Source organism: Orycteropus afer, unplaced genomic scaffold (assembly GCF_000298275.1).
Source record: "Orycteropus afer afer isolate SDZICR_OR568_19922 unplaced genomic scaffold, OryAfe1.0 scaffold00610, whole genome shotgun sequence".
Lineage (NCBI taxonomy): Eukaryota > Metazoa > Chordata > Mammalia > Tubulidentata > Orycteropodidae > Orycteropus > Orycteropus afer.
In genome coordinates, this window is record NW_006922197.1 from 1,221,916 (window position 1) to 1,235,300 (window position 13,385).

At 48.0% G+C, this 13,385-nt stretch overlaps 1 protein-coding gene across 1 annotated transcript; it reads left to right on the forward strand.

The window, feature by feature from the left end:
• The first annotated feature begins 1,348 nt into the window (after positions 1 to 1,348).
• On the forward strand, positions 1,349 to 3,777 carry ZSCAN4 (zinc finger and SCAN domain containing 4). The gene is made up of 4 exons (XM_007956364.1): positions 1,349 to 1,744; positions 2,272 to 2,437; positions 3,053 to 3,279; positions 3,316 to 3,777. Exons 1-4 carry the CDS (start codon positions 1,349 to 1,351, stop codon positions 3,775 to 3,777), a joined length of 1,251 nt encoding a protein of 416 aa, XP_007954555.1.
• The last annotated feature ends 9,608 nt before the right edge of the window (positions 3,778 to 13,385 follow it).

Here is a 13,385-nt window from a genome sequence, read left to right on the forward strand (position 1 = left end):
TGACTGCTAACCAGAAGGCTGGCGATTCAAACTCACCAGCCACTCCTTGGAAGGAAGACTGGGCAATCTACTTCCACAGAGATATGCCTCGGAAACCCAAGAAGGGGTCGCTGTGAGTTGGATTTGACTCAACGGCAGCAAGTTTGGGTTTTTGATTACTGAATGATTATCTCATTCTATGTTCTATAAATATGGCAAATGACACTGGTGTGTGAATTTGAACCTGTTATATATTGAACTCAAACTCAAAACTCACTGCCATGGAGTCGAATCCAACTCATAGCAACACCTCCCTGGGTTTCCGAGGTGGTATCTCTATGGATATATATCTATATATCTATATATCTCTCTCTATATATATGTAATATTCAATATAAATAAAAATATATTGAACTCTGCCCCCAAAAAATGCATGTCAACTTGGGTAGATCATCATTTCTAGTATTGTGTGGTTGCCCTCTGTTTTGTAATCTGATGTAATTATCCTCCATTTTGTGATGTGTTGTAAATCCTAACCTCTACGGGTGTTATAATCCCATTTGTGAATGGGTTGTGTTTGTTATATTAATGAGACAAGCTTGTGTTATCTTTGAGGATTAGGTGACATTTGTTATGTTAATGAGGTGTAGCTCCAGTTTATCCCATGAGATAGAAGACATTAGACAAGCAAGCTAACTAGGAGCCATGGGGAGGAGAGATGCCACCCCAGCTGACGGTCACCCATGAGCAGAAGCTCAGGAAAGACAAGGACTTGCCTCCGGAGCCAACAGGGAAAGCCTTGCCCTGCAGCTGGCCCCTGAATTCAGGCCTTCTAGCCTCCTAACCTGTGAGGGAATCGTCTCTGTTAAAGCCACACACTTGTGGTATTTCCGTTACAGCAGCACTCGAGAACTAATAACACAAGCTCATACGCAGAAAATAAGTACTTCTTGTTCCTGATGTCTGCATGTAACTGGATTGGATGTGCAAATATTTTGTTTCAGATATTTGCATGTGCGTTCATGAGAAATGTTTTCCTATAGTGTTCCATTCTTCAATGTATTTGTAAGATTTTATCCTGGAGGTGCTGACCTCATTAAGTACGGTTGGGACTATGCCCTTGTTTTCTAAGGTCCAGAAGCTTTTGAATCTGAGTATAGCTCTTTCATAAACGTCTGGTAAAGTTCACCCATGAAGCCATCTGGGCCTGAAATTTTTGTTTTCAATCATGTCAAGGCCTTCACTAATTGCATTTTTCTTCTATTTCTACACTTCAGCCTTTAAGCTTCCACCAGTTGGTGCAACATCCCCAGACATACGAGCAGAGACTGAGTGCTCCCGGCTGAGTCTCTGAGAAATCTCGCCAAGCATGGCTCTAGATCTCAGAACATCCTGTTGGCGTGACTCCCGCAGGAAGGCTCCTGGGTCGGGACATGCGGAGCCTGAACGCGCCCGAGCACCTGGGTTCCCGAAGCGAGGCGGGTCCTCCGGGCTCCCGAGCTCGGCGCTCGGCGTCTTTCCCTACAGCAACAGCTCCTACGTTCGGCAGGAGCTGCAGAGACTCCAGAAGGCGTTTCACCGGTGGCTGCGGCCAGAGCAGCACAGCAAGGACGAGATGATTGCCCAGCTGGCCCGGGAGCAGTTCCTGATGGACGAGCGCCGCAGGGACTCGTCCGTGTGGAGGGAGGAGTGGGATTCAGGAGGCAGAAGCCTGGAGAAGTTCATGGAGGACCTGGCCGATGACTGCATGGAGCCGCCCGGCTACGTGAGCACAGGGGTCCTGGCCTCGGGGTGGGGGTGGGGGGTCGCCTGGAAGCAGAGAAAGACGGGTTACTGCAGGAGGGGCTCCTGGCCAGATCACAGCCTCCCCCCACACCTCCTCCCCACGGAGCAGCTCCTCATCCTGAGTCAAATGGAATGAAACAAAGTGTGATGAGCGTTCGCTCTGTGGGACACACGGAAGCCAGACATATGGGTTGGCTGGCTGACCTCATTAGTTCATTTTAGCTCCAGGGGTGGTAGGGGACTCTGGGAGACTGACGTTTGACCAGAGACCTCAAAGGTGAGGAAGAAATAGCTTTACAAGAACTAGTGCATCCCTCAGGGAGCCTTCTGGTCATTTCTAATAACCAGGGAAGACATAGCCATGAGACAGTGACCATAACATTTGACACCATCAGCGATAAGGAGAGGACAAGGAGCTGTGGCCACCACCAGTTGAGGGATCCCTGGGAAGTCTGGCCACAACATGTTTCCCACATTAATATGACACTGACCATGCTTTGTTTACAGGTCCACGTCTACATGCAGGGACAGGAAGCCCTCTTTTCAGAGAATATGCCCTTAAGAGATGTCGTTGGTCTCCTCACAAAACAGTTGACAACAGGGAACCCAACAGGAAAGAACATGAGGAGTCCCATCAAGACACCCCAAGATCCTTCCACAGCAACAGAACGAGGTGAGTCAGGGGCATCGGGGTACCTGGGGTGTCTTAGTCCGGATTCTCTAGAGGATAAAAACCGGTGAAGCTTGTATAAACATATATAGAGAAATTTACTTCAAGGAAAAGGGTCACACAATTGTGGGGGGATGGCAAGCCCCAAATCCATGGGTCAGGCAACAGGCTGGGAGACTTTGCTGAGTCATGGGGTTATGGGGGTTGGTGAATCTAAAATCTGCAAGTCAGTCAGCAGGCCAGAGGCTTCTGAAGGTTGACATCCCCAGAAGCGGAGTTCAGATGAGAGAAGAGTGGAGGCGGGAGATGGAGGAAGAGAGAGAGAGACAGAGAGAGAGAGAGCGAGCAACCTTTTCTAGAACATCCATTCACACACTGGAGGCAGGCCAGAGCCCCAAGGAAACTCCCCTTTCACCTAACTGGCCGCTCAGATCAGATCACATTATGGATTCCATTATGTTACTTTATGGAAGAGCATCCTGTCCAGTGTCTGCCACACCATTGACTGTCATAGCCGAGCCAAGTTGACACATACCATTAACCATCACAAGGAGGGTGTTCTGTGTGGGCCCTTTGATGGTGCAACTTCATGGATTCATCACTTTATTTTCACAGGAGGCGAAGATAGAGAAGACAGCAGCAACCTTTCTTTGAAAACTCTGCATGAACATGATGGTATCACCAGCCAGTGCAATCAAGTGCCTTCCCTACGGATTATCCAGGAAGAGACCTGTGCCAAACCTGAAGAAGACAACCGAGAAAGCTCCAGAAGACTAAGCCTGGGCACCTCCAGGCCCCAGGAAAGGGCCCTGGGAGGAGCCTCCCGTCAAGATGTCCCTATGGAGGTGGAAAAAACCCCAACCAAACTCACTGCTGTCGAGGTGCAACCAGGACTTAGCTCCAGGCCAGATCCAGCCACCTCTGAGGCTGCCCCCACCCACCAGAGCAATGGCGGGAAGTCCCCAGGTGGGGGCCACCAAGAGAGATTTCACAAGACCCCAAAACCATACAGATGTGAAGACTGTCCCAGGATCTTTAGGTATCTCTCTCAGTTAGAAGCCCACCAGAGAAGACACAGAAACGAGAGGCCGTTCATTTGTACCGAGTGCCACAAGGGCTTCTTCCAGACGTCAGACCTGCGGGTGCACCAGGTGATTCACAAGAGGGAGAGGCCCTTCCCATGCAGCACGTGTGACAAGTCCTTCAGCCACAGAACCAACTTGCGGGCTCACGAGAGAATCCACACGGGAGAGAAGCCCTACCTGTGTTCCCTTTGTGGGAGAAGCTACCGTCAGTCATCCACGTACCACCGCCACGTGAGGACTCACAAGAAAGATAGATAGGTAGATAGATGATAGGTAGATGGATGGATGGATGGATGATAGGTAGATAGATGATACATAGGTAGATAGATGATAGATACATACATAGATACATAGATATATACATAGATGATACATAGATTGATGATAGATGGGTGAGTGGATGGATGGATGGATGATAGGTAGACAGATAGATGACAGATAGATGGACAGATAGTGTGCCACTCAGTTGATTCTGACTCGTAGCCACCCTGTAGGACAGACGAGAACTACCCCACGGTTCCCAAGGCTCTGGTCTTACAGGAATAGATCGCCACGTCTGCTCTCCTGCAGAGCTGCTGGGTGGGCTCTCACCACCAACGTTTCGTTGTGCCACCAAGCTTCCTTTGGCTTTCTCTAAGGTTCCTCAAGACCCCTCAGACTCTGGTCAGGGTACTCAGCAGACAGCATAGACCCCACAAGAGGTATTCTGTTAAACTCAGTCCTGTTAATTCCGATTCACAGCAACCCTAGAGCACAGAGTAGAACTGCCCCATAGAGTGTCCATGGTGGTAAAACTTTGTGGAAGCTGACTGTCTTGTGTTCCAGGGAGTGGCGGGTGGGTTCAAACTACCAACATTTTGGTTAGCAGTCAAGTGCCTTAAACTTTACCACCAGAACTCCTTAGTCTTTAGGGAAGCAAAGTCCAAACCAAACTCCCTGCCATAGAGTTGACTCTACCTCACAGCGACCCTAAAGGACAGAGTACAACTGCCCCATAGGGTTTCCAAGGTTGTAATATTTCCATAGGTCTGGCTTTCACAGAATTTACTGTGTATTTCCATAATGTTACCTACTTAGAACACCTGTATAATTTCCTCATGATGATGCTTCCCATTTACTGTTTCCATCCATTCTAAAATCATCAATTTAAGGAGGATAGGGAATTAGTTCTGTTCATTAAAGTATCTCAAGTGCCTAGAAAATTGGCTGAGACATTTTTGACGGACCAATAAATATCTGTTGAGCAAATGAACGGATCTGTAACTTTGTTGTTTGTTCCTTTATGTCCATCCATGAGCCCCACATCAGAAGACAGTGAGACCAACCCACCACCACCACCAAGGACACAAACACCAGCTCACGGGGCCAGCGAGGCTTCCCCCAGCTCCCCTGTGCTCCTGCCTCACCTTTCACTCGAGAAGCTTCAGGCAGCCCGAAAGAAGTGGGGAGACCTGAGTCGGAGGAGGGGAACCGTCACATTTAAATGATAGGGTTTTAAGAAGATCCACTGCACATCCTAGTAGCTAAACTGGACCTGAATATTTCTGTTGTCAGGTGCCAGTGAGTTGTTTCCAACTTCTGCAACCCTGTGTACAACAGAAGGAAACACGCGTGGTCCTGCGGCGTCCTCACGATGGCTGCCATGTTGGAGCCCATTGTTGGAGCCACTGGGCCAAGCCATCTCGTGGAGGGGCCCCACTTTCTTCCCTGACCCTCTACCACCGTGATATTCCTCTCCAGGGACTGGTCGCTACTCACAATATGCCCAAAGTACATAGAACATAGTCCCCCCATCCTCACTTGTAAGCATTCTGGCTTTCCTTCTGAGACAGATTTGTTCGTTCTCTGGTAGTCCATGGTATACTCAGTATTCCTTGCAAATGTGCAGGATGCAGTTTTATTGAAAAGTAAATACTAGAAAAGCCAAGTGTCTTCCATTGGTTTCATCCAAAGATGGGGGAAAGCACTAATTTCCAGAAATGGTTTAAAAGGGCATTTTGTTGTTAGTTGCCATCAAGTCATTTCCCACTCGTCATGACCCTACGTGTGCAGTGCCCTTACACGAGCGGGTCACCAGGTCTGTCTTCCCAGGTGCCCCTTGGTGGGCTCAGGGCTCCAGCCCTTGGCTAGTGTTTGAGCATTAAACTGTCTGTGCCACCACCCAGTTGCCATGGAATGGATTCCGACTCATGGAGACCCATGTGTTGCAGATTAGAGCTGGCTTCCATAGGGTTTTCACGGCTGTAACCTTTCAGAAGCAGATAACCACGCTTTTGTCCAAGACACCTCTGGGTATGTTTGAACTGCCAAAAGGCATGAGACAGAGAGAGACAGAGACAGAGAGAGGAGGGAGGGGAGAAGAGAAGAGACCGGAATTTGGTGCAGAGCTGAGGAAAAGCACACATCTGGTAGGTTCTTTGGGATGCATCAGTGAGCTGGTTTCTACTAGGAAAACGGCGTTTAATCCTACTGGGAACCTAGGGGATGCCATTAGACTGGACTCAAATCACGGACAGATGGGAGTTGGGGCTGGGCTCCATGAATTGTGACGTTCCTTATGGCCCTGCTGCAATCACAGAGCCACACTCTTAGGCTGCTGCTCCGCAGTGTGGAGAAGCCCGATTACCCGCCCTTCTTCCAGGCTCTGTCCAGGTGTTTGCTGTTGTGGACATTGTTCTTCTCTTCTTTTCACTGTTTTTTTCATTCAGTGCTTTAAGATTAATTTTGGAGCTTTTCACGATGACTTCATTCAAATTCCAAAGTTCAATCATTTTTTTATTGTTGGGGGTATGGAGAGATGAAAGTACACACAGGCCAAGACATATCATTTCAAAGGTTTCCATGTGTACAATTCAGTAACATTGGTGACAATCAACGTATTTGTTTCATTGTTATTATGAAGTAGTTTTATTCATTCATTTATTTATATTGTGCTTTAGGTGCAAATTTACAGAGCAGAGTTAGTTTTACATCCAACGTTTCATGTACATTTGGTTTCACTCCCCAATTACCATCCCCAACCCTGACCCAGTCTCCTCCGCTCCCTGCCCAGTAACCTCCCCTCCCCTGTGCCCCTCATAGTTATGCTCCTGTGTGTCCTGCATTTCCTCCCTGTGAATGTTTCCCGTCTGGTGTCCCGTGGTCGATTGCTCCAAGGGATGCATGTCCATAGAGTATGTGGGTGTATCACCTTTAGTTGACTGGTCTGCATGTACATCTTATTCACTATTGGCCTAAGAGCCAGCCCCTGGGAGTGAGTTTTATTTTAGGCCCAGAATGTATCCCAGGGTGGTAGTATTGGAGGTCCCACCAGAATCTATCTGACCAGTAATTTTGGTCATTATTGTGTTTTTGGATTTTGTCCCACGTTTCTTCTCCCACTCTATCCAGGATCTCCAGTTTTGATCATTTCCCGAGTGGTTGGCATTGGTAGCTGGGCCTCATCTAGTTCATCCAGTCTCCAGGGCCATCATGTCCTAGGGCTGATTGTTTCCAAATGTCCTTGGATTTTTTTTTTTTTTTGTTGTTGTTGTTATTGTTGCACTCCTCTTTACTTCCAATGATAGGAGAACATTAGCTGCATCTTACATGGCCACTTAAAAGCTTTTAAGACCCCAGTTGCTACTATTATGAAGTATTTTAAACAGAACTAAAACTAGTACAATGAACCCCCAGGTGCCCATAAACTGGCTTCAAAAACTATCAACTAAGGGCTAACCTTCTTTCTTTCTTTTCCACCTCCCCCTTTTAAACTGTGGCAAATATACAGCTCATAAAGCATTTCACATTTCTGTGACCTTTTGAACATTGCTGTACATGTCCCACACCGCACATGAAGGAAATCTCTTTGGAAAGGCCTCTACATAATAACATCTCATGGTTCTTTTACTTAATAGAAAACCATGAGCAATGCAAATGGTCCTGAATGTCTCTGTCTTCTCCAACACTCAGTACGGGGACGTGGGCCCTGCGTACAGTTTGGGTCATTAGTGGCACAAAGGATTGGGATACAGCCACTAGCTTAAGGGTTGGTGGTTAGAATCCGCCCGAGGTGCTGCAGAGTAAAGGCCTGCTCATCTGCCACAAAGATCCCAGCCAAGAAAACTCTGGTGCAGTTCCGCTTTGAAACACGTGGGTGGCCATGAGTTGGAATCCACTACAAGGCAATAGGTTTGTTTTTCCTTTTGGGTTACAGTCTAATGGGATCAGTGTACAGGATACAGGGGGAAATAAAGCTCTTTCTCTCACCCCACCCCCACAGACCCAATACACTTGGAAATTGCAGGTTAAATCCCAGCTTCACAGGTCCCCCTGACAGTAGCTCCCGGTCAGACACTTGGCATTATAGTTGCTAGTTGTCAAGTCAACTTGAACTCATGGCAGCCCTGTGTTTTACAGAGTAGAACTGGTCCATTGGGTTTTGTTGGCTGTAATCTTTATGGAAGAAGAAAACCTCCAGGCCTTTCTTTCATGGTAATGCTGGGTGGGTCCCAATCCCAACCTTTAGGTCAGTAGTCAAGGGCAAACTGGGGAACCTTCACTTGGTGACATACAGATACTCAATCCCAAAAGCAAAATGAACTTGGACCTCCACCCAACTCCCAAAATCACTGACTATATCCACACTGCACGGATACAAGGGTGTCCTCAGTCCCTTTCCGATTAAGACTTCCTACAAGTGCTTAGTCTTCAGTAGGGCTTACACCTCAACATAAAGAAAGCAAAAATTCTCACAGCTGGACCAGTAAATAACATCATGATAGACAGAGAATAACTGACGTTGTCCAACCTTTCATGTTACTTGGATCCACGATCAGTGCTTATGGAAGACAGTCAATCAATCAGACGTTGTATTGCACTGGGCAAATCTGTTGCGAAAGTCTTCCTTAAAGTGTTAGAGAGCAAAGTTGTCACTTTGAAGACTAAAGTGTGCCTGACCCAAGCTGTGGTTTTTTCAATGGCCTCAGATGGCACATAGCAACAACAACAACATATACATGTGAAAGTTGGACAATGAATAAGGAAAACAGAAGAAGAATTGATGCCTTTGAATTACGGTATTGGCAAAGAATACTGAAAATACCATGGACTGCCTGAAGAACCAACAAACCTATCTCAGAAAAAGTGCAGCTGGAATGCTTCTTAGAAGGGAGAATGGCCAGACTTCTCTCACATACTTTGGTCATGTTGTGAGAAGGGACCAGCCCCAGGAGGATGTCATGCTTGGAAAAGTGAAGGGTCAGCGAGAAAGGGGAAGGCCCTCAACGAGCTGGATTGACACAGTGGCTGCAACAATGGGCTCGAAACAAGGACTGTGAGGCTGCGCACGACCCAGCAGTGTTTCGTTCTGTTGCACGCGGGGTCGCTGTGACTCGGGTGCCGGCTGGACTGCACCTAAGGACAACACAAACGCTTAAAGACCCTGGGTTAAATGCAATCTACGTTCCGAGAGACACCGCTTGGGAAACCCAAAGTGGGGCCGCTATGAGTCGGAATTGACTTGACCATAGCCAACTGCTAAATTCCCATGGGCGAAGAGGTAAGAACAGGGAATTCTGGGACTTGTAGTCCGGGCAGCGGCGCGCGATGCTCCCTGGGCTTTGTAGCACGTTCTGCGCCGGCGCGCATGGAATCTCGTTCCCGCGGGACTGCAGAGGCGTCCGCGGCAGAGGTGAGAGCACCGGTGGGCAGAAGGTGGAAGTGTGGCGTGGAGGCGGGGGCGGCTGGGGCGCGCGGAACCGGGGCCACGGGCGCCTGGAGACTAACGGTTATCCAGCGCGATGCTTTCTCCCGTTCTTCCTGGGCCTAGGTTGGCGCAGAGGAACTGCATTCCCATTTCTCCCCGTAGCTGGGCCGAGCTCAACAGAGGTCGCAAGTGAAGTCCCGCAATGGCCACCCCCGGGTTTTAGGGCACATGCTTACCTCTTGCAAGCTTTCAGCTGGAGAACGGAGAGAATGTGAAGATGTCAGAGCTGTTGGTGAACGTAAACCTTCGTGTGAAGATGCTGGGGCCTGGGTGTTGCCAACGGTTTGCCACGGGCTGCTGACTTGCAGGTTGGCTGTTCAACCCCCCACTCCCGCTCGTACCGCGGAAGAAAGGTCGGGAGACCTGCTTCCGTAAAGATTACAGCCAAGCAAACCGTGTGGAGCAGTTCTGCTCTGGAACACGTGGGGTCGCCCGCAGTGGGAGGGGGTGGGTTGCAGGCTGGACGGTCGGTGCAGCAACGAGAAATGCGTCATGAAAAAGACAGGATGCCAGCACGAGAGCCTTAGCAGAGAGCCTTACCGGGTCGGTTGTGGTGGGCGGGGATAGGAGCGCACCAGGTAGGCGTACCTCGTTTTATTGCTGTGCTGGGCAGTTACTACATTTAAAAAAATGAGATTGAAGGTTTGTGGCAACCCTTCCTCAAGTCTAGCCACGCCATTTTTCCAGCAGCATGCGCTCACTTCGTGTCTGTCACATTTGGCTAATTTTTGCAGTATTTCAAACTTTTTTAATGATGCTGTTACACACTAAAGAGACGGCAATATGGTTGTGTAAACATAACTTTCATATGCACTGGGAAATCACGAAATTCGTATGACTCACTTTATTGTGATACTCACTTTATTGCGGTGGCCTAGAACCAAACCCGGGAAGCTCTGGTGGCCTAGTGCCTAAGGCACTTGGCTGCTAACCAGAAGGCTGGCGGTTCAAACCCACCAGCCACTCCTCGGAAGGGAGATGCGGCAGTCTACTTCCGTAGTGATACTGCTTCGGAAACCCAAGGAGGGGTTGCTATGAGTCGGGTCCGACTCCTCGGCACATAACACCACCACCGAACCAAACCTGCGTATCCCTGAGGTATGCCTGTATCCTGTTCGCGTGGCTCTGTGTTTTTTCACATGCCAGTGCTGTTCTATGCTGGGAAGAAAATTAACTGGCCCCTTCAGTGGCGGGCACAGAGGACTGACTGACATTCTTCACTGGATGTGAGCTTTGGGGATAGGAAGCTCATCTCTGCCATTCCCTGCTCCTTTCTCCTGCAGGGCTGACAAGTATAAAGCCCTCGGAGTCAATGTCAGATTTCTCTTCAGTCCTAGCTTTGATGTTTTCTGGGTCAGGCAGAGCGAACTAATGGAGAACCATGGTCTGCTGCTTCCACAGTGACCCAGATGTGTCCATAAACCAAAACGCCAGTTGATTCCAGCTCATGGTGACCCCACGTGTGTCAGAGTAGAACGGCACAGAGTTCTCAAGGCTGAAATCTGTTGGGAGCAGACTGCCAGGTCATTCTTCCCAGATGCGGCTGGGTGGATGCAAATCTCCAGCCTTTAGCTTAGTAGTCACGTGCATAACTGTTGGTGCCACCCAGGGACTCCAGGTGTGTCCATACCTGTGCCATAGTCTCTCACGGGATGCACACTGAAGACCCGGCGCGTGTTCTCCAGGGCCATGTGGGGTCCTAGACACCCAGAGTGTAGTCTAAAAGGGGGAGCCAGGCTCAATGAGTACAGATCCCGTTGGTCTGCCCGACAGCTCGTCTCATCCCATTGGTCCCGCCGACATCTTATCTCATGGAAATAGAAGACCAGCCCCCATTCTAGGTACCCAGGGACTCATGACCTAAGGAAGTCATGATTTTCTCTGTGTATGTCAGCATTTAAATTTCTCAAAACAAAGAATCACAACCATCTGCATACTTTCCTTCCTAGGATTTGGAAAATTCAAATATCCTCAGATAAAAGATAGCCAGCTCCAACCATGACAGAATGAACAGGCCCAGACTTAGCACTAACCTTAAACAGTTGTGAAACTAGACAACCTGTGAAATGATGATTTTCAAACATGACATTATGGGTAGCTCAGGACTGTTGGCTCTTGAGGGAGGAGTCACATTAGATGAGCCCTGTGAGCTCGTCAGAGCACCAGGTTTCAGATTCATCGACTTTTTTCCCCTATTGTTCTCCTGTTTTCAGTGTCATTGATTTCTGCTGTTGTATGTTCTGTTTATTTTAGACTGCATTTCCCTTTCTTCCTCTAGTTTACTAAGGGAAAAGCTTAGGTTACTGACTTTAGAACGGCTCTTCTAACATATGCACTTACTGCTATGATTTCCCTCTACGCGTTGCTTTAGCTGCATCCCACGCATTTGGTAAGTGGGATTTTCATTTAATCCAGCATGCTTTATAATTTTTCTAGATGATTCTTTGACCCTTGAGCTGTTTAGGATTGTGTTGTATAATTGTCACATATTTGGGAATTTTCTAGAAATCTTTCTTTTTAAGGATTTCTAGTTCAATTCTATTGAAGTCTGAGAATGCACATTGTGCGATTTCTTTTAAATTTCTTTTGGGTGTGTGTTATGGCCCAGAATGTGGTCTATCTTGGTGATAGTATCATTTGCCCTTGAAAAGAATGTTTATTGTGCTGCTCGATGGATTGTTCTATAAAAGTCAGTTAAATGAAGTTGATAGATAGTGATGCTCAGGTCACTTTTTGCCTGCTTAATATGCCAGTTAACACCAATGGAAATCAGGACATTAGCTGACGTATAGCACTGGGCAAGTTGGCTGCAAGGGAACTCTTTCAAGTGCTGAGGAGCACGGATGTCTCTTTGAGGAGTAAGGTGTGCCTGACACAAGCCATGGTATTTTCAGTCACCTTGTATGCATGCGAGAGCTGGACAATGAATAAGGAAGACCGAAGAGTTGATGCTTTTGAGTTGTGGTGCTGGCGAAGAATGCTGAAAGTACCATGGACTGTTAAAAGAGCTAATAGATCTGTCCTGGAGGAAGTGCGGCTGGATTGCTCCTTGGAAGTGAGAATGGCCAGACTTCGTCTCACCTACTTTGGTCTTATTGTCAGAAGGGACCATTCCCTGAAGAAGGATGTCATGCTTGGCAAGGTGGAGGGTCGACGAAAGAGGGGAAGGCCCTCAACAAGATGGATTGACACAGTGGGTGTGGTGATGGGCTCAAATATAGCCAGGATCATGGAGCTGGCGTGGGACGGGGTGGTGGTTCGTTCTGCTGTGTGTAGGGTCACTGTGAGTCGGACATGACTTGATGGCACCTAACAACGACAACTATATGCCAGTTAAGGAGCTCTGGTGGCACAGTGGTTAAAGCATTTGGCTGCCAACCAAAAGGTCGGCAACCAGTTAGAACCTACCAGCCAATTTGCAGAGAAAGGTGAGGCAATCTGCTTCCATAAAGATTGACAGCCTTGGAAACCCTTAGGGGCAAGTCTACTCTGTCCTATAAGGTCACACTATGAGTCAGAATTGTCTTGATGGCAGTGGGTTTGGTTTCTTTTGGAATAGACCAGTTAGTGAAAAGAGAGTCTATAAGTTTCCAGTTGTCATAGTGGGTTTGTTTTTCCTTCCAGTTCTGCCCACTTTTGCCTTGAGTGTTTGGATGTTGGTAAATATGTACACATTTAGTGTTGTTATGTCTTCTTGGACAGTTGACCCTTGTATCATTATGTGAAGAGTCGGTGGATTGCCCAAATGGTAAAGCATGTAACTACAAACCAAAAGGTTTGTGGTTCAAACCCACCTAGGGTACCTTGGAAGATAGGCCTGGCAACTGCTTCTGAATCATCACAGCCTGTGGAGTCCCCCTTTGCATGCGTCGAGTCACCATGAGTTGGAATCTACTGGGTCGTAACTAACAACAACATTTTCATCTTTACATGAGAGCCCCTGTGATAGCTAAGGTTGTGTGTTGACTTACGGTGATTCTCAGTGGTTTCTCAGTTCTGATGCAGTGGACCCCATGATGAGATCTGATACAATGTAATCACACCCCCATGAGGTCTGATGCAATGTAATCATCCCCACGATGAGATCTGATACAATGTAATCACACCCCCATGAGATGTG

Excerpts from the sequence above, each read along its gene's own strand:
- ZSCAN4 (XM_007956364.1), top strand. The coding sequence starts at position 1,349 with ATGGCTCTAGATCTCAGAACATCCTGTTGGCGTGACTCCCGCAGGAAG. Across the intron at positions 2,438-3,052 it reads TTCCACAGCAACAGAACGAG|GCGAAGATAGAGAAGACAGC; the intron begins GTGAGTCAGGGG and ends TTTTCACAGGAG. Across the intron at positions 3,280-3,315 it reads GTCAAGATGTCCCTATGGAG|GTGCAACCAGGACTTAGCTC; the intron begins GTGGAAAAAACC and ends ACTGCTGTCGAG.